Source organism: Canis lupus, chromosome 26 (genome assembly GCF_003254725.2).
Source record: "Canis lupus dingo isolate Sandy chromosome 26, ASM325472v2, whole genome shotgun sequence".
Taxonomy (NCBI): domain Eukaryota; kingdom Metazoa; phylum Chordata; class Mammalia; order Carnivora; family Canidae; genus Canis; species Canis lupus.
Genome location: NC_064268.1, coordinates 18,094,290 through 18,114,595, shown reverse-complemented (window position 1 = coordinate 18,114,595; position 20,306 = coordinate 18,094,290). Strand labels below are relative to the sequence as shown.

At 46.4% G+C, this 20,306-nt stretch overlaps 1 protein-coding gene across 5 annotated transcripts in view; it reads left to right on the top strand.

Moving 5' to 3' along the window:
• The window catches only part of ACACB (acetyl-CoA carboxylase beta), a 131,701-nt gene that overhangs the window by 58,985 nt on the left and 52,410 nt on the right, over positions 1-20,306 (top strand). For all 5 annotated transcript variants that reach the window (XM_049101704.1, XM_049101706.1, XM_049101707.1 and 2 more), the window contains 11 exons: positions 7-177; positions 2,271-2,432; positions 3,819-3,982; positions 6,441-6,591; positions 6,703-6,806; positions 7,855-7,936; positions 10,612-10,757; positions 12,148-12,298; positions 13,957-14,091; positions 17,574-17,720; positions 19,390-19,578. In XM_049101704.1, the coding sequence (XP_048957661.1) occupies positions 7-177; positions 2,271-2,432; positions 3,819-3,982; positions 6,441-6,591; positions 6,703-6,806; positions 7,855-7,936; positions 10,612-10,757; positions 12,148-12,298; positions 13,957-14,091; positions 17,574-17,720; positions 19,390-19,578 (1,602 nt within the window). The remainder of the gene's footprint in view (positions 1-6; positions 178-2,270; positions 2,433-3,818; positions 3,983-6,440; positions 6,592-6,702; positions 6,807-7,854; positions 7,937-10,611; positions 10,758-12,147; positions 12,299-13,956; positions 14,092-17,573; positions 17,721-19,389; positions 19,579-20,306) is intronic.

Below are 20,306 nucleotides of genomic sequence, written 5' to 3'. Positions count from 1 at the left end.
TTACAGTGTGCTGTCTGCCTGGCCAAGACTGTGGGCTACGTGAGCGCAGGGACGGTGGAGTATCTCTACAGCCAGGACGGCAGCTTTCACTTCTTGGAGCTGAATCCCCGCCTGCAGGTGGAACATCCCTGCACGGAAATGATTGCTGATGTCAACCTGCCGGCCGCCCAGCTACAGGCAAGGAAATGGACCCAGAGCCTTGGGGTTTCTTCCACCCAGGATGGGGTCCCTATCCTGCTCATATGAGACCTTCCTGCCCCTCTCTTGGCTGGCTTTCCCTGGGGAGTGAGTGTTTTGTTGTGTGAGTAGCACTGGGAACTACACAGGCTATGAAGTGGTTGGTCACCTTTGTTGGGCTGTGTATCCCTTTGAGAAATGGGCAAAAGCCCATTGAATTTCTCCCTGGGGAAAAAAAATTATACAGTATGCAGGGGGGTTTCGTGGATCCTCTAATGGCCATTCCCAGACACCTAATGGCCATTCGCTCAACCTTTTTCTCATTACCGCCCTCTAAGGAGCTTTTTTGGATACTTCCCCTCCCCCCCACTCTAATCTCTCCCTTTAGGAAATTTTAATACCACAGATACACTGTATATGTTTTTATTGTAGATATATCTGTGACTTATACATACAAAGAGTAAGATAGTTTAATACCCAAGAGCAGATATTTGCCTCCTTGAGGGTCAGTATCACCCCCATTGAGAACTCAGGACCCAGAGTTAGGAACTTCTGCACTAACAGGAACTCTAATTTTTAAAATATATGTCTTATGTTTCCTTCCTTCCTTCCTTCCTTCCTTCCTTCCTTCCTTCCTTCCTTCCTTCCTTCCTTCCCTCCCTCCCTCCCTCCCTCCCTCCCTCCCTCCCTCCTTCCTTCCTTCCTCCATCAGCATTTTTATTCTGTTTTCTATTTTGTCTTTTTCTTTCTTTTCTTTTTTTATTTTAGTTTGCAAAATTTCAGGAATATTACAAGGATAGTACACTTCTCATCTACCCCCTATGCCTTGACCCACCAGTCATTAGACTCGGACACATTCGTGTTCTGTTTGTGTTGGTATAATTTTTTGGCTTAACTTTTTGAGAGATGTCTTGATGTGAACCTTTGTGGTACTTTGCTTCTAAATACTTGAGTCAAAGGACCTCCCAAGAATAAGATCATTCTCAAAAAAAAGAAAAAAAAGAAAAAAAGAAAAAAAAAGAAGAAAAAATGAGATCATTCTGGCACAATACCATAATAAAATGATGATACTCAGGAGATAAAGTACTGATGCCACCATGCATCTATCTGTAATTAGAAGTATAAAAATTTTAAAATATAGAAAATCTAATACCACATTAAAATTTTTGCCATTGTCCCAATACTATCCATTTACTACTGTTTTTGTTTGTTTTTAAAATGCAGGGTTCAGGGCATCTGGGTGGCTCAGTGGTTGAGCATCGACCTTTGGCTCAGATCATGGTCCCAGGGTCCTGGGATCGAGTTCCACATCAGGCTCCCCCAAAGGAAGGCTGCTTCTCCCTCTGCCTATGTCTCTGCCTCTCTCTCTCTCTGTCTTTCATGAATAAATAAATAAAATTTAAAAAGATAAGATGAAACAAAATAAATCAAATCCAGGGTCCATTCTAAGACTTCACATTCCGTTTCATTGTCATGACTTTTGAGTCTCTCATCTGGAACCTCTCCTCAGGTGTAGTTTTCTGTTCTCAATGCTGGCATTTGTGAAGAGTTCAGGCAGAAATTTCCTCAGTTTGGTGAGGAACTCTTCCTGGTGAGAGTCCCTGAAACATTTTGGCAAGTCATCACACAGGCAGCGGGGGTTCCTTAGCAAGTCACATCAGAAAGGCAAAGAAGGTTAAATCTGATTACTTGGTTAAGCAGGCATCTGGAATTTTATTCTCATCCCTCAGGACCAGCTGTCTGAGTCCTATTAAAACCTCTGCAGCCAGACACTGTCACTCCTCACCTTCCACGCCACCAAGAATCTGTGACTTTTCTTTGATGTGAGCATTTTCTTGTCATGTGAGGTTTTCCAAAAGTTGTTTCTTTTCCCAGGGACACTGTTTGCTCCCTGGCGGGGGCGGAGTCAAACCTTGTGTCTTATTCTAGCTTTGCTTCTCCTGCCACTCTGTCTCATGGTGTTGCCTGATGAGTAGGTACTCAGTACACCTGAAATCATTCCCTGCACTTCTTCTTCTATGGTATCTAGCCATGTGTTTGGTGTTTGGGTGCTCATGGGACTGATAGTCATTGGGTGGATTTCTCCATTTCAGATTGCCATGGGAGTGCCACTGCACCGGCTGAAAGATATCCGGCTTCTGTACGGAGAGTCGCCATGGGGGGTGACACCCATTTCATTTGACACTCCTGCCAATCCTCCGCTCGCCCGAGGCCATGTCATCGCAGCCAGAATCACCAGTGAGAACCCTGATGAGGCAAGTGGTAGGGGTCCCCACGCCAGCCATCTCCAGTCTCCCGGTGTGGGGCAGACCCTGAATGTTAGCCTTGGTTGTGACGCCCAGGCTTCTTGGTGTACAAAAAAGGACACCGTGCTGTGGGAAGGCACACAGTTCATTGATGGGAAGCATGTGTCAGGCACCGGGCAGATCCCTTCATGCATCTCCTTGCTCACTTACGTGACAGTGCCACTGCTAGGCAGCATTCTCCTGTACTACAGCTTTGAAGTTAGGGTATTGCTTTGTGCCTGGGACCTGCTAGGCCCTGACTGAGCCCCATTGTTGGACCCTATGGGCCACGTCCATCTTTGGGATAAGCAGCCAGGTTTAGAACCCAGGTCCTTGGTTTTCTGGTCCCTTGGACTCTTTGCTGCCCCATAAATGGAGTCTGGTCCCATGTAAGGAGTTCCTTAGCGACTTGTTCTTTGTGTCTTAAAAAAACAGCCAGCTGGCCTCTGTTACTTTACATGCTTACTTATGGTTGATTGTCAGACAGCTTCCATAATCTACCACAACCTAATTGTTTAATGATTACATTCAAGATACTCAGGGTAAGAGAGAGATATGTCACCCCGCAGCCCCTTTTTAATGAAAGAATTGTCAACTGTATCAACTCGGCATCTTTGGCTGCAAACAACGGACTCTGGCCTGGACAAAGAAAACGGGAAATTTTTTTAGGGGATTGATGGCTTGTTTATAGGTGCCTGGGAAGATGGAGGATTAAGAGTGGAAATAGTCCCAGCCCCTGAAATTCTCCATCTCTCAAAACAGATGCCTCCATTACACACATCAAGAGCCCTAATCCCAGCGAGAGGGTCCATGTCCACCCCCTCTTACCAAAATTATGCTCAGAGGGATGGTCCTTCCCCCACCACCAATAGCAAATTAGGTGTGTGTTAGCATTGAATTTCTTTATCTGCTGGAATGTTCATAATCTGGAATTCAAAATCCAACTCCTCTTTCATTTAAACTTTTTATGACTGACAATGTCAAGCTTATAAAATCAGAATGTACCTTCACTCAGCTCCATCTTGTGAACAACGTTCACCCATATTGTGTCCATACCTTCTCCCCCCCATCCCAACTTGGTTATTTATTTTTGTAGTTTTTTTTTTTTTTTTTGTAGTTTTTTTACAATAAAAATTGCATGCGAGCATGGACTTGCTGATGTGGGTATACCCACAGATAGATACACCCTCACCCCTAGTGGGAGATATCAATGTTCTATTGATCACACTAAGCTTTTGGTTGTCGTGGGGGTTCTTGGGTTTCCCTAGGATTTAATTCTGATGCAAGTATATCTGGAGTGATGGTTGTTATTTATTTATTTTTTCTCTCATTTTGCTTTTGTTTTCTTGGCTCCAGGGGTTTAAGCCAAGCTCTGGAACAGTTCAGGAACTGAATTTCCGGAGCAGCAAGAATGTGTGGGGTTATTTCAGCGTGGCAGCTGCTGGCGGCTTACACGAATTTGCTGATTCCCAGTTCGGTCACTGCTTCTCCTGGGGAGAGAACCGGGAAGAGGCCATTTCGTTAGTATCTCCCTCCTCCCCTCCTTCTTTCCCTCCTTCCTTCCAGAAACTAAAAGCCTGTGGCTTCAGATGCAGTAGAACTTCAGAAGACAGAGGAGCGAATCACAGAGCAGACCTTATCTTAAATGCCCTTTGCTGAAGTCCAAGGGCAAGGTCTGCCCTCTTCCTGTATGTGAGATTAAAGTCAGAGGAGCTCATGAGCTCGCCATGGTCCTTTGGTCTTGAGCTCCTTACAGGTTGCACTTGGAGGAGATCCAAAGAATGTTCAAGGGGATATCAAAATTTAAAAGATGCCAAGTACATAGTTTTTAAGAGAAAAGTGTGTGTGTGATATCTTTAAGCCTACTAAGTAGGTCCTGGAGAAGCCCACATTGACAAAGGGGTTCTTGAGTCATGAAATACCCACATCTTATATTTCTCCTGCCTTGTCCTGAGTGTAAAAAGGTAAATACCAGCTCGCTTCATGAATAAATGTTCTTGTATGGATGAATAACTATCCTTTAGACTGAAAATATCCCAAAGACTTTGTGGACATTTTGTTTAAAAAGCTTTATAATTGGGATGCCTGGATGGCTCAGTATGCAGAGGATGCGACTCTTTCTTTCTTAAGTTTATTTTGAGAGAGAGAAAGCACACATGAGAAAGGGCAGAAGGGGAGGAAGAAGGAGATTCCCCACTGAACAGGATGGGCTTGATCCTGGGACCCTGAGATCATGACCTGAATGGAAGGCAGATACTTAATCGACTGAGCCACCCAGGGACTCTGAGCACAAGACTCTTGATCTTGGGATTATAAATTCAAGCCCCACAGTGAGTGTAGCACTTACTTTAAAATAAAATCTTTAGGGGCGCCTGGGTGGCTCAGTCAATTAAGCATCTGATTCTTGATTTCAGCTCAGGTCATGATCTCAGGATCATGAAATCAAGCCCTGTGTAGGGTTCCTCGCTGAGTATGGAGCCTAGTTAGGATTTTGTCTCCCCCGACCCCCTCATTTTCTCTTTCTCTAAAAAAAGAAAGTTTTTTTTTTTTAATCTTTAAAAATATATTAAATAATAAAAAGTCATGAATTAAATTGAGTTTGGTGATTTTGATAACTGGGCTTTCTTTGCCGGCTTTATGTAATTCATTGTAATCATGATGAGTGAAAACTTGAAGGGGGAGGGAGGCCAGCCAGTCCAGCCCACTCTGATGGAAATGGCCTGTGGCTTGTTCCATGCTCTGAATGACCAGTATGGACTTCAACAGAATTCAGAGGGAAAATTCTGGCTTTCTTTGTTTTTTTTTTTTTTTTTTTTGAAAGAAAACAAGTGGGGAGGGACAGAGGGAGAGGGAGAATCTTAAGTAGGCTCCCCACTGAGCGAGGAGCCTAACACAAGGGATCTCACGACCCTGAGATCATGACCTGAGCCAAAATCTTATTGGATGCTTAGCTGACTGAGCCACCCAGGTGTCACTCTAGCTTTTGCTATTATTGTCAGAGTCTAATAGGGGGACTGACTATGCCAGTTACCCCAGGACTGAGGGCTTCCCAGGATGTGAGATTTCTCACTGCTAAAATTGGGCATGTCCTGGGCAAAGTGGGACAAATTGGCCACCCTTGAGCCCAGTAGCTTGACCCTTACATGCAGACTCCAGTGCCTACTTGACTTCCATAGACTGTTGATGTGCTCATTTGACCTCAGAGCATCTTCATTTCCCCACCCCTGAGCTGGGGTGGTTCTTGCCCTTCGGCCACACTTGCTCAATGCATGCAGGAATGCCATGACAGGTGTTAAAACTCTCCTCTCCCAGGAAGGGAATTTTTCTAATGCCTCCTCTTTCCCTGGTGCAAAACACTCTCCCTATGACTTCATAGGGAGTGAGAGGTTCAGGCCTTTGGACTGGAGCCCTCTTTAGGGGGAGATTTTCTGGGAAATGGGTGGTGGTGACCAATAAAGCACATGCAGATGGGTGACCGCCACAACCTGGGTGGGGTAGCAGTATTGGCCGTTCATAAATGCACTCCATGCATACCCAGCAGAGCACTGTCTGGATGGCGAGGGGGTGGCATCTGCTCTGGGATACGGGGATTTGAGAGGTCCAGCTGGAGAGAGGCAGAGCGACTGGCAGTGGTTGATAATAATTACAATAACAGTAATTAATCATATTCATTGCAGCTGACCTTATTTATCTGCAACTGTGTACTTTATATGGATTGTCTCATTTTAATCCTCAAGCACCCATGTGAAGTCAGGGTTATTTCCCCATTTTCCAGATGGGGAAACTGAGGCTTAAAGTGGTTAAATCACTTGCCCAAGATTGCCTGACCAGTACATGCTGGAGCTGAGATTGAAACCTGGACCATTGGACTCAGCCTCCTCTCTCAACTGTGCTACTCTGGCTCTCTGAGAACCACGCGGGGGCTCTGTTGTCTCATATATTAATTTGGAAAACAATCCATATGCCTTTCTCCTCAAGGAACATGGTGGTGGCTTTGAAGGAACTGTCCATCCGGGGTGACTTCAGGACCACCGTGGAGTATCTCATTAACCTGCTGGAGACTGCAAGCTTCCAGAACAATGATATCGACACAGGGTGGTTGGATCACCTCATTGCTGAGAAAGTGCAGGTGGGGAGCTGCCTGCTTCTCCCCTTGGGCTCACAGAGCACCCCCTACCCCCACCCCCAGCTCCTCATGGTCTTGGTCCCCACTGACCCTGACATGCAGAGTCTTTCCTAGGCTGAGAAGCCGGATATCATGCTCGGGGTGGTGTGCGGAGCCTTGAATGTGGCCGACGCAATGTTCAGAACCTGCATGACGGATTTCTTACACTCGCTGGAAAGGTAGAGTGCACAGATCATTTATCTTCCCCTGGTGGGATGTGCGTTAGTGGCAAGTAAGGCAGATAATCAGCCAGCAGGCAGTTAGTGAATCCCTCCTATGTGCTTGCCTCCGCAATTCCTCATGTGTGAACCCGGGCTGCCCTGGAGGAGGTCGCCAGGAATGGGATTCTCCAGGCAGTGGGCAGACAGCTGTGTGCTTATTCCTCCTGACTTGTGTAAGGTACGTCATGGTACTCGAGTTCAGAGAGGAGGTGCATTTGAAAAACAAAGCAGGTGACTGGTCACCTCTGCAAATGTTCCTTCCAGACCCTCGCCTAATCAGATGTGACCAGTGAAGTGGAGCAGCAGGGTAGGTAATGGCCAGGTGCTCACTGTCAGGATGGGCCAGCGTTTCTCAGCCCCACGACCCTTGACATTTTTTTTTTTGACCCTTGACATTTAGAGCTGATTCATTTTTTATTGCAAGAGGGGGCTGTCCCATGCACTGTGGGAAGTTAGCATCCCTGGCCCTCTGTCCACACTGTCTCCCCTCTCTCCACCAAGAGCAGGACCATCAAGTATGTCTCCAGACATTGCCAGATGTCCTGGGGTAGAGGCAGAAATCACCTCCAGAGACACTGTGATAGGCAAATGAAACTACCAAAACAAATTTAAAAAGAGATGAACAGCAACAACAAAAAAGACAAGAGATGTTAGGGCGTGGTTATCATGCTTACACATCATTACAGAGTTGCAACGCATGAGCCAGTTTCTTTCCTAAGCATGTGGCACAATTCCCATGGAGGGAATTTTTCTGAGAACAAGCATTATGGATTTTGCTCCCTGGAAAGCCCTTTTTAAATGTCTCACCTTTCAGCCAGTGCTATTTCCTTAAGTTCTGAACAATGTCACATCCCTTGCCTTTTTGTTGGATTTAGCTTTTTAAATACAGCCAGGTGTGTTGGTGCTTAGGCAAGGCAAAGAGCTGAGTGATTTGTTTAAATCCAGGGGGTGGCCCTAGAGTTCTCGTTCTTCCCATAGCTGACCCCGAGTTTGTCTTTTCTTTCAGGGGCCAAGTCCTTCCTGCAGCTTCTCTGCTTAACATCGTGGACGTGGAATTAATTTATGGAGGTGTTAAGTACATTCTCAAGGTGAAGGCCCCAGGTTTTTCGGCTGTCTCCGCGCTGGAGGCTGGTGGGAATTTTTATTTCTGGAGTGGACTTGCTTCTGCCAGGGTCCTGGGACTCCCCAGGCAGTCCCTGCCCTTGAAACTTGAGCAACTTTGGGTTTTGGAGCATGTGGGCTTGTGCAATACGCACAAGGTATAGTGGAGCATGTGTTAGTGTCCTGGGGCTACAGAATACAGAAATGGATCCTCTCAAAGTCTGGAGGCCAGAATCTAAAATCAAGGTGTCATTTGGGCCCTGTTCTCTTTGAAGTCTCCAAGAAAGACTCTGTCTCATGCTTTCCTGGCTCCTGGTGGTTGTGGGGCAGTCCTTGCTGTTCCCTGGCTTGTAGACTGTCCCTCTAAGCTATGCCTCTGGCTTCATATGGCCGCCTTTTCTGTGTGTGTGTGTGTGTGTGTGTGTGTGTGTGTGTGTGTGTGTTCGTGTGTGTGTTCGTGTGTTTGCATTGTCTTCTTGTTGTGTGTCTGCTCTGAAGAACACCAGTCAGACTGCATTTAGGGTTCATTCTGCTCCAGTATGACCTCATCTAACATTTGCAAAGATGTTATTTCCATGTAGAGTTGTTTTGGAGGTGCCAGGAAGGATGTGCATTTAGAAGGGGGGTGGGGACAATATCCAGTCCAGTACAGAGCATGAGCAGGACCTTTGCTGAGCTGGCATAGTGTGCGGGTTCATTTCTAGGGGCTGGGAGGCCAGATCTGTCCTGTGTCTCTGCACTAAAGATCAATGTGTGGCTTTCTCATCTGTCCCTGGCCTCCTTGGGCTTCCCTGGATATTATTACTTGGGATGCTGTCCTCTGTCAGAAGTATCCAGTTACCCTTCCTGGGGCATCTAGGGTCAGTTCAGCAGAGAATATATCAGAGTATCTGAGATGTGTGGGCACAGGATCAGGTCCTGCATCCGGGTCAGGGTGATCTGTGGGGGCAAAGTGTCCCCAAGAAGCTAAGGCCTCCTTCTCAGGAGGGAAAAGATAACAGAACTCGAGTCTGGCTTTGAAGCAGAATTTTTATGACCTCTGCCTTTGAGGCAGAATTTTTATGACCTCTTTTATTTTTTTCATTTTTTAAAAAGATTTTACTTATTTTTGAGAGATACATAGAGAGAGGCAGAGACACAGGCAGAAGGAGAAGCAGGTTCCCATGGGGACCCTGATGGGGGACTAAATCCTAGGACTCTGGGATCATGATCTGAGCCAAAGGCAGACGTTCAAGCACTGAGCCACCCAGTGCCTGTTACTTTATTTCTCAGATGACTGAGCACAGGTTACACTTCCAGTTTTGGGGGTTTTCAGGGTTTAGCTAAACAAGCATGTTATCCATGGGGGCACACTGTCAAACCACTTCTCTTTACCCCTCCATGCTTGGCTATTTTGGGGGCCTCGTTCCCCCAGCATAATTTTAAATATGACATTTGCTTAGTGTATAAAATTTAAAAATTTCAAACAAGCATAAAACATCAGAAGAACAAACCCATTGTGTTTTGACTCTGGGAGGCAATCCCTATGAACGTTACAGCAGATCTCTTCTAATTCTTTTTTTCCTTACTAATTTTACAAAGTTGATATGGTGCAAATACTGTTTTTACTGCTTTGATATTCTCATGGCATAAAGTTTTCCCATGTTATTAACAAGCTTTCTTAATCACATGTGGTGTCCAGTGGAACTTTCCATAGGAATGGAAATGTTCTGTATCTCTGCTGTCCAGTATGGCCACCTGTGGCTCCTGAGCACTGAGGAACTGAATTTTATACATTATTTAAGTTAAGCTAATTTACATGTAAGGGGCACCTGGTGGCTCTGCCAAAGGCTCTGCCTTTGGCTCAGATTGTGATCCCGGTGTCCTGGGATTGAGTGCCCCTTTGGGGTCCCCATGGGGAGCCTGGTTCTCCCTCTGCCTATGTCTCTGCCTCTCTCTGTCTCTCGTGAATAAATAAAATATTTTTAAAAAAATTTACATGTTAATAGCCAGCCCAGCTAGAGGCTGCCATATTTGACAGTGCAGATCTAGAATATTCCATTACAAGGTTGTTGGATAGTTAGTTTGCTTCTCAGTCCTATTGTTACCATGAATAATGTTGCAACACATATTCTTCTGTTTCTTGCTACCTTTTGTTTCAATGTATTTTAGAGATTGAGGATGTTTTTGTATTCTGAGAGAGAGCACCTACATTAAACCCAGGGCTAGGTGTCAGATTGAAGTGCAGGGTTGAACCACTTGTGCCTCTCTCAAGTGTCCCAAATGTCTTGTATGCCCCTGGGCAGAGCTGGGCCTGGGGAGGGCAGAGTCCTGGTCACTGGTGGAGTCTCCAGGGCTGCTTCACCCCCAGTGAGAACCCCCACTTCTCCATCCTACTCAGGGCAGCCCTGCTTGGGGCTGATGCTTAGGGACAGGAATGAGAAGGGCTTGTGATTGGCAGGAGATGACCAGGCTGTAACTACAACTGTAGCCGATGGCCATGAGCCTCCCCATGGGACAGGTGTGGGATACTGACTGCGAGCTCTCTGCTGCCTGAGGGTGGCACTCCCATCATGGACACTAGCCCTTGCTGGTGGTGGTATTGGGGGGAGGTGGTGCTCTGGGGCACAGGGACAAGCAGAGGCCTCCAGAATTCAGGCAGGGACACAGCCTGTCCCCGCAGGTGGCCCGACAATCTCTGACCATGTTCATCCTCATCATGAATGACAGTCACATTGAGATCGACGCCCACCGGCTGAGTGACGGTGGCTTGCTGCTGTCCTATAATGGTAACAGCTATACCACCTACATGAAAGAAGAGTTTGACAGGTACATGGTCTGGGGGGGCAACACAAAGCCAGTCTTTCCCATGGGGCTCAAAAATATAAAGCCTGGGGTGCCTGGGTGGCTCAGTCGGTTGGGCATCTGCCTTCGGCTTAGGTCGTGATCCTGGGGGTCCTGGAATCAAGCTCCACATGAGGCTCCCTGCTTAGTGGGGGAGTCTGCTTCTCCCTCTGAGCCCTCCCACCCCCAGTCATGTTCTTTCTCTCAAATAAATAAAATATAAAGCCAGCTATGTGTAGCCCAAGGGTCTTAGATAAAGTACCTTCTTCAAAAAATTCTGAGGCCCATGGAAAGGTTAATCTCTTCATTGGAAATTACAAAACTGGCAGACGTACTGGGAAGGTTCCCAGGAGGCCTGTTTCTAGTAATGTGAGAGGATTCAGAGCTGAATGGGACATGACTCCCTCTGGCTCTATTGCCTGCGAGGCATGTAACAGTGTGTCAGCTGCTCCTAATCTGGGCTGCAGTGCCTACACCCATCTGAGTGCAGGCTTGGAGGAGATGCAGCCATCTGGTTAGAGCAGCAGCTGTCTACCTACATCCAGTTAGGGCAGCAGCCCAGTGGCACAGGGCTGGGTGTTGGGATAAGACCATGATCACGACTCGTGGAGCCTATTGGCGAACAGGACACATCAAACAAGCAGAAGTGGCAGGACAGGTCACTGTGTACCTGCATAAGCAAAATGCAGGATGTTCTGGAGGCACTTAGCATGGAGGCATCATGAGATCAACTCAAAGACCCTCCTGTTCTGATTCATCTGACCACACTGAGCTCATACAATGCAACATAGACCAGCCAAGCTGAATGGGCAGCACAAACCCACTCCCCTCCAGCGTAGGAGAGATAAGCCCAAGTGGGGGCTGGGGCGCTAGAGGCCCCATGCCTAGAACAGCTCCGCTTAGGAAGTTGTCTCTCTTTCCAATCTTGAAAGTTTTGGAAGAAGGCAGACTGGATTCATCCCAGCCAGAGCACTGTTTTATTACCTTTTTAAGCTTTGTTGTGTCTGCCAGGAATATTCAGGATTATCATAGGCTCCTCCCACGGGCATACTCTTCCCATTTCAGTTATAAGGTGAAGACTTAAAGTTGGTACATATTTATCAGATAATATCGATTGCTCTCTCTGTGCCTTTCAGAATTATATCAGTAAACTAGTTTTCAGACAGAAAAAGGTCACACCATTTGCTCACCTAATTCATTCCCAGTATCTCTGTGCTGTCAGATGCCAGCATTTGGGCAAGTGGAATCCCGAAGACCACACACAGGGTGACACTCCAGGCTGCCTTTAGAAAGGGGAAAACATTGTCGAAAGCCAGACTTGGGCATGCTGGGTTGATGGGCCTTCTCCTACCAACCCACCCCTTCTGTCTCCCAGTTATCGTATTACCATCGGCAACAAGACCTGTGTGTTTGAGAAGGAGAACGATCCTACGGTTCTGAGAGCCCCTTCGGCCGGGAAGCTAATGCAGTACACGGTGGAGGACGGGGGCCACGTTGAGGCTGGGAGCAGCTACGCTGACATGGAGGTGAGCGCAGAGCCAGCCCTTGCTGTGGGGCTGCAGCCAGGCCTCCCCTCCATCCCACTTCCCGAGGGAGGGCCATCCTGCATTGCCCCTGCACCTGAGCCAGTGGGTCTCACCTCTCCCCTGGGCCACCATCTGGCCAGTTCCTCAGAGAGCCAGTGTGTGGCGTTGAGCCTCCATTCTCTGCAGTATCCAAAGGGAAAAACCTCAAAAACATACACCTCCGTAGGAGCAGGTAAGAACAGGTTAGTAATAACCATGGTGGTGATTTACAAAGTGTAAGCCAAAGTGTTTGCCACGTGGCAAGTGCCTTCTAGGCATTTTACTTGTGTAATTACCTTCTGTCATCTTCCCAGCAATCACAGGAGATGAGCACAGATAGGATCCCCATTTTACACATGAAGAAATGGGACCCAGGCAGGCTAAGGAATCCAAGGTCCCACGGGGCTAGGGTTCACACCTGGGCTCCATTCCATGCTGCCAAGATAAATAATAATGATAATGACCAAAAAAATACAGTAGCAGTAGGAGCTAATACTTGCTGGCCTAATGCCGTGCGCCGGGGTCCTGAGCAATCCTTATGAGAGCCGTATGAGGTGAGGCCGTTGTTCTTCTCCATTTAAAAGTTGGGGAAACTGAGGCTCAGAGAGAGGAAGGCACCTGCTGGAGATCACAGAGTGATAGGTGGGGTGCTGGGGTTCCAGCCCCGGCCTGTCTTGGGAGCCCAAGCTGAACCGCTGAGCAAAAGGAGCACAGTGCTGACTGTCTGCAGCCCACACCGTGGTGACAAGGTGCATCACGTCCACACATGCAGACTCTCAGGCCAGTTAAAGGGACTGGCGATCCTACAAGGAGGACATTCTTCATGTCACCAAAGATTCCCCAGAGGGTTTTCTCACTGTCTTTAAAAAAGGAGCTGGTCACCAAATGCACCACATTTTAGGAATGTCTGTGTTAAGCACCTCCATATAGTATAATTTAACTGTATTCCATGGGCAGCCTGGTGGCTCAGCGTTTAGCGCCACCTTCAGCCCAGGGTGTGATCCTGGAGAACCGGGATCGAGTCCCACGTCGGGCTCCCTGCATGGAGCCTGCTTCTCCCTCTGCCTGTGTCTCTGCCTCTCTCTCTCTCCTCTCTGTGTATCCTCATGAATAAATAAATAAAATCTTTAACAAACAAAACTGTATTCCTAAGAGGGAGTCTTTACAATAAAGATCAGTTCCCGTGTCTGTAAAATGGGTACTGTAAACACCTGCCTTGCTAGCTGGCTTTGCAGATGAAGATAATTCATGAACAGCATTGAGCCTGGCACTCTGCAGGCTTCTGGCAAATGCTAGCTCCTTCCATCCTTTACACTTGAACTCTGCCCAAGGAGTCAGCCTTTCTTCCATTCTCTCTTTCAGCAGAGAGTGAGGGAGAGTTTTAAGCAGACTTCATACTGAGAACCAAGCCCAATGTGGGGCTCACAACCCTGAAATTATGACTTGAGCTGAAACCAAGAGTTGGGTGCTTAACCAACTGCCCCACCCAAGTGCCCCCAAGTCATTCTATTTAAATGACCAAGTCCCTGCTCCAGAGTACTAGTTCTAAGTGACTCTGGCTGTCACATACACAAGCCAGTCCCAGTGGGCTCATCTTATTTCTCCTTTTTGCAAAACAGGTGATGAAGATGATCATGACTCTGAACGTGCAGGAAAGTGGCCAGGTGAAGTACATCAAGCGCCCTGGGGCCATGCTGGAAGCAGGCTGTGTGGTGGCCAGGCTGGAGCTCGATGACCCTTCTAAAGTGCACCCGGTATGTCACACCATGGCTGGCTCAGGTGTGCTCACCATTTTGCATATTCAGGGATCGGAGCTCGCTTAAATCTCCTGGCTCTTGTGTTGCCTCCATGAGCCCCCAGCAGCCAGTGTGATGGGTACAGAAGCACGCCTGCCTTTGCTCACACCCCACACACTAGCAGCTTCCATACTACAATATTAAGTTATTAACATATAATTATGAATAATAGATAACGTTATTATAATGGATGAAGCAATGCTGATATATTATCATTAACTGAAGTCTATACTACATGCAGATTTCCTTGTCATTTTTAAATTGTAAGATATACAATGTGAAATTCAGTATCTTAGCCGTTTTGAAGGGTATGGTTCAGTGACATTAAGTACATTCATGCTGTTGTGCAACTAGCACAACCATTCATCTCTGGAACTTTCTCATCTTTCCAACTCAAAACTCTTATACCATTTAACACTAACTCCCCGTTCCTCCCTCCCACAGCCCCTGGCAGTTGCTTTCCTATTTTCTGTCTCTGTGAATCTGACTTACTGGAGGAAACTCCTATAAGTGGAATTGTACAATATTTGTCTTTTTGTGGCTGGCTTACTTCACTTAGAATCTTCTCCTTCAGCTTCTCTTTTGACCACCCTTTAAAAAATTGCACACACACCAGACCTTATACTCCTCGTCCTCCTGCCCTGCTACCCTTCTCTCCTAGCTCTGTCATTTGTGATCAGACACGCTATATCTCACTGATTGTCCTATTGGCATATTTTTTGGCATTCACTAGATTGAAAGTGCCATGAGACCAGTGCTTTTTGTCTTTCTCACCCCCTGCTAGATTCCCAGTGCTTGAAACGGGGCAGGCATGTAGTAGGTGTGCCACAGGTATTTTTTGGATGTATATGAAGAGGTTCAGGTGCTGTGGGGGCAGCTCCACATCCTTGGAACCAGTGGAGGGGGTACCAGAGTATCTAGGATATCTAGGACCTCCAATTTAGATTCTTTTTTTTTTAAGATTTTATTTATTCATTCATAGACACACAGAGAGAGAGGCAGAGACACAGGGAGAGGGAGAAGCAGGCTCCATGCAGGGAGCCCAATGTGGGACTTGATCCCCGGTCTCCAGGATCACACCCCAGGCTGCAGGCGGCGCCAAACCGCTGTGCCACCAGGGCTGCCCTCCAATTAATTAATTAATTAATTAATTATTTTTAAAATTTATGATAGTCACAGAGAGAGAGAGAGACAGAGAGACAGAGAGACAGAGAGGCAGAGACACAGGCAGAGGGAGAAGCAGGCTCCATGCACCAGGAGCCCGACGTGGGATTCAATCCCGGGTCTCCAGGATCGCACCCTGGGCCAAAGGCAGGCGCCAAACCGCTGCACCACCCAGGGATCCCTGCCCTCCAATTTAGATTCTTATAATTAATTGTTAAGCTTTCCCATGAAACTGTGATTTCTGAGGTCAGGGACTACTTTTTTGTTTGTTGCTGTATCCTTGGTGCCTAGCACAGTGCGTGGGGCATACAGGGTACTCAGAAATAAACAGGTCTTGCTGCTGAATGAATAACCATTATACCTTCCTGAGAAAAGCATGCATATGAAGAGGTAGCTAATCATTCATGCCTGTATTGTGTTTTTTTTTCCCTGCAATAATTAATACATGTACCCAGGGGAGGTAAAAAACAAAAAACAAAAAAAAAAAGGGCTAGTAAGAGAGCATTTAAAAAAAGAACCAAATTGCCTCTTTTTTCCAGAATATTCTATTCATTTCCTTGTCATTTTTTTCATGATTCTCTTTAGTTGGCTCCCAAAGCCAGGCATAGACTGAGCCTTTTCAGATCACCAGAAAGGTGTGTGTACCTGCATGTGATTCCTTTCAGCAAACATTTCCCATGCCAGGTTCATGAGACAGGGCCTAGCCACCAATCCCTGCAGGTTCATGTTTGTCTACAAGATGAGCCCTTGTCATTTGGCTCCATAAATGCAGTAGGAGGGACTGCCCTCAGCTCCTGCTGTGGGCACCCATTTGGAGAAGCCAGCATCAGATTGTGGAGGAGGAGACTCTCCAGCTAATCTCAAAGGATGAGAGGAACCCACAGGATTGGGATGGTATGGGGGAGGGAAGCTGATGGTTCCAGGCCAGTAGAACAGCACATCCCAAAGCTACTGGGTCCCAGGAACTGCGTGTAGTAGTCTTTCAGTGGACACTTATAGAATAAAATAAAACAGATTTGTGAGGTCAGGGTTGCCCCGTGGGGGAGCTTTTCTTTCTTTCTTTCTTTCTTTCTTTCTTTCTTTCTTTCTTTCTTTCTTTCTTTCTTTCTTTCTTTCTTCTTTCTTTCCTTTTTTTTTTTTTTTTTTTTATAGTCATACAGAGAGAGAGAGAGAGGCAGAGACACAGGTAGAGGGAGAAGCAGGCTCCATGCACCGGGAGCCTGACGTGGGATTCGATCCCGGGTCTCCAGGATCGCGCCCTGGGCCAAAGGCAGGCACCAAACTGCTGCGCCACCCAGGGATCCATCCATCCTTCCTTCCTTCCTTCCTTCCTTCCTTCCTTCCTTCCTTCCTTCCTTCCTTCCTTCCTTCCTTCTTTCCTTCCTTCCTCCCTTCCTCCCTTCCTCTCTTTCTCTCTCTCTCTCTCTCTCTTTCTTTCTCTCTCTCTCTCTCTCTTCCTTCCTTCCTCCCTCCCTCCCTCCCTCCCTCCCTTCCTTCCTTCACACACACACACACACACACACAAACACACAGAGGCGGAGATACAGGCAGAGGGAGAAGCAGGCTCCATGCAGGGAGCCCGACGTGGGACTCGACTCGAGGGATCACACCCTGGGCCAAAGGCAGCACTAAACTGCTGAGCCACCCAGGCATCCCCATCCATCCATCTATCTATCTTTCTTTCTTTCTTTCTTTCTTTCTTTCTTTCTTTCTTTCTTTCTTTCTTTCTTCTTTCTCTTTCTTTCTTTCTTTCTTTCTTTCTTTTCTTTTTTTCTTTTCTTTTCTTTCTTTCTTTCTTTCTTTCTTTCTTTCTTTCTTTCTTTCTTTCTTTCTTTCTTTCTCTAAAGCTAAATGTTTATGACTTACAAAAAGCTGGGACATTTGCATGAGAATTTCATAAATTTTCATCCTGCTCGTTGTTTATCTTCGGGATTCAATAAAGATAGAAACAAATAGGGAAAAGAGGGAGATAATTTTGATTAGAAAGCAGAACAAAAGGATCTAACTTCCTCCAAAACCACTGACAGTCTATAACAATAGACTACAGCATTTGCAACAGGGGAGATTTGGGAAACCCACATCAGGAATTTAGCAATTTTGACTTTCTGATATGTGTTCTTCTGGACTTTTTTTTTTTTTTTTTTGCTCTTTTTACCTCAGGCTTCCCCCTAATTATATTATGTTGTGTACTGGTAGATCTGCCTTGCCCCTCAGTTTATCTTGTCTCGAGGGAGGCAGGTGTCCTTGAACTCTGTCTGATTCTTGTGTCTCATCAGGCCAAGCCATTCACAGGCGAGCTCCCTTCTCAGCAAACTCTGCCTATCATGGGAGAGAAACTGCACCAGGTTTTCCACAACGTCCTGGAAAACCTGACCAACGTCATGAGTGGCTACTGTCTGCCGGAGCCTATTTTTAGCAAAAAGGTAGGTCATGTGCAAAGGGTAGGTGTGTATTCTACACATGTGTACAAGTCTGTGTGAAGAGCCAGGAGGGTTTATTACATGAGATCCAAGGTCTTTACTAAAGTGAAGTATGTAAAAATGGACAGCCCTCTGTTGTTTTTACAAAGGACCTATTCTCAGGAACTTCCTCAATTTGATTGTAAACATCTGTGTATGTTTCTCTTTAATCATAAAATGTTGTAAGAGCTATATTGTGGTTCAGTTCATCTCAGCATGGAGAATATTCAAGCTGTAGGTTAAAAAAAGAGTCCATGTGGGTCACCTCTTAACGAGAGAACAAGAAGTCGTTTTGTTCCATTGTTCATCATTCCAGGAACCCATTGCCTTCTTACTCTGTAGAGAAATAAGAAATTTTCATATTTTCAGACCTCCGTGAAAGAGCCATGATGCTAAATTCAACATCAATAGCAATAGAATTGCATGTCACATTCTATCTCAAAATAGCAAAACACATTAGTGGTGGTGATGGTAGAGGTTATACTTGTGGTGGTGCTGATGATTGTGGTAATGGTAGTGTTGATGGTGGTGCTGGAGGTGATGCTGGGGATGGTAGTGGTGGTGATGATGCTGGTGGTGATGCTGGTAATGATGGTGGTGGTAGTAATGCTGGTGGGATGGTGGTAGTGATGGTGGTGATGCTGGTGGTGGTGTTGGCAGTATTGGTGGTGGTGGTGCTGGAGGTGATGCTGGGGATGGTGGTGGTGATGGTAATGCTGGTGGTGATGCTAGTGGTGATGGTGGTGGTGGGGGTGATGATGGTGGTGATAGTAATGGCCAGCCCTTTTCTAGTTGTGCCAACTACTACTCTAAATACTTGAAATTTATTACATCATTTAATCCTCCCAACCATCTATGATATTTATTTCCACTTTACAGCTAAGGAAATTGAGGCACAGAGGGGCTAAGAAATTTGCCTTGTTTCCCCTATGAAAAGGCTGAGATGGGATTTGAGCCCTCACCATCTGACCTCAGAATCCATGCTCTTAACTCCTATGCTGTGCTATTTGTGATCCCAGTGATTACAACTTTAATTTAGTCTTTGCACTTGCTGAGGCATGCACTCTTTCATTTTTAAACAACACAACTCCTATGGAGTCAGCACCGTTATCCTTCTTATTCAGAGATCATCAACATTTCGGCTGCCAGGATGCCCAGAAGCATTATAGTGTAGCTGTTAAGCATCTCTGGAGCTGAATGGCCTGAGTTGGCTTCTCACTAGTGGATGACTTTGGGTAACTTCATCAACCTCTCTGTTTCAGTTTTCTCAACTGTAAAATAGAAATAATGATTATACCTACGTTGTAGGGTTGTTTCTGAGGATCGACTGAGAACATACAAATAAAGGTTTTTAGAGCACTGTCTGGCACTAAGCAAGGGTCCACAAACATTAACTCTTCATGTGGCCTCGTGTTGTATCTCACACCATGCTGGCTGGCTAGATACATAAAGAGGGGGCTGCAGGGAAACTGAGTATTCCTCTTGTAGTTGGGAGGCCATTCCATTCAGAACTGTCCCAGAGGTCTAGATGTTTGGTTCATTGGGTCTGGATGGGTTGAGTATGTGCCTTTGGAGGGTGGCGGTGCCCATGCCCCCACAGGACCTTTGGCTAATGCTGTGGTGTCCACTTCAGCTGAAGGAGTGGGTGCAGAAGCTCATGACGACCCTCCGGCATCCATCACTGCCACTGCTGGAGCTGCAGGAAATCATGACCAGTGTGTCTGGCCGCATCCCTGCCCCTGTGGAGAAGTCGGTCCGCAGGGTGATGGCTCAGTACGCCAGCAACATCACCTCAGTGCTGTGCCAGTTCCCCAGCCAGCAGGTACGTGCCCCCTACCTGGTCCCACTAGGGTGCCCCTGGGTACTGCCTCTGGAACTCAAATGCTGGCCACTGGCTTCTGATGGATTGAGCACCCAAGATGCTGGGGGCTAAGAGTTTCCTTTTGAGCCCTTCTCTACAGAACCCCAGCATTTTCTCCAAAGTTGTTGAGATGAACACAGTCACTGGGCCTTACTCGGATTCAGAATAGGAGTAAGCCATTGGTACAAATACAGTGAGCATTTCCCCAATATACCCTGGCTGAAATAGAGGCACTTGTGGGATTTTCTTGCTAGCCCTTAGCTTTCATTTTCTTTCTCTGGTGTTTGTAAGGTGATCATCTTGGGGATATATATATATATATATATATATATATATATATATATAATATTTTTAAATAATGAAAAGCATTCCCGGGTAGTATAAAATATCTCTAATAATTCTGTATTGCCCTGATTTTATGCGTTTATTTATTTATTTATTTATTTTGGAGGAGGGGATGTCACTTTTATTAAGCATTTTAAAGGTAATTTGCATTTGGAGGAACCTCCTCTGTTGGTTTGCCTTCTGCCCTCTCTCTGGTTAGAAGGGCTGCATACCATCATCATTCTCCCACCCACATGTTGGTGATTTGGGGAACTACAGTTCAGCATAGATCAGGTCATTCCTGGAGGTCAACCACTCTAGAGGTTGGAATATTGTTCCGTCATAAAAACGAATCTAATATAGAT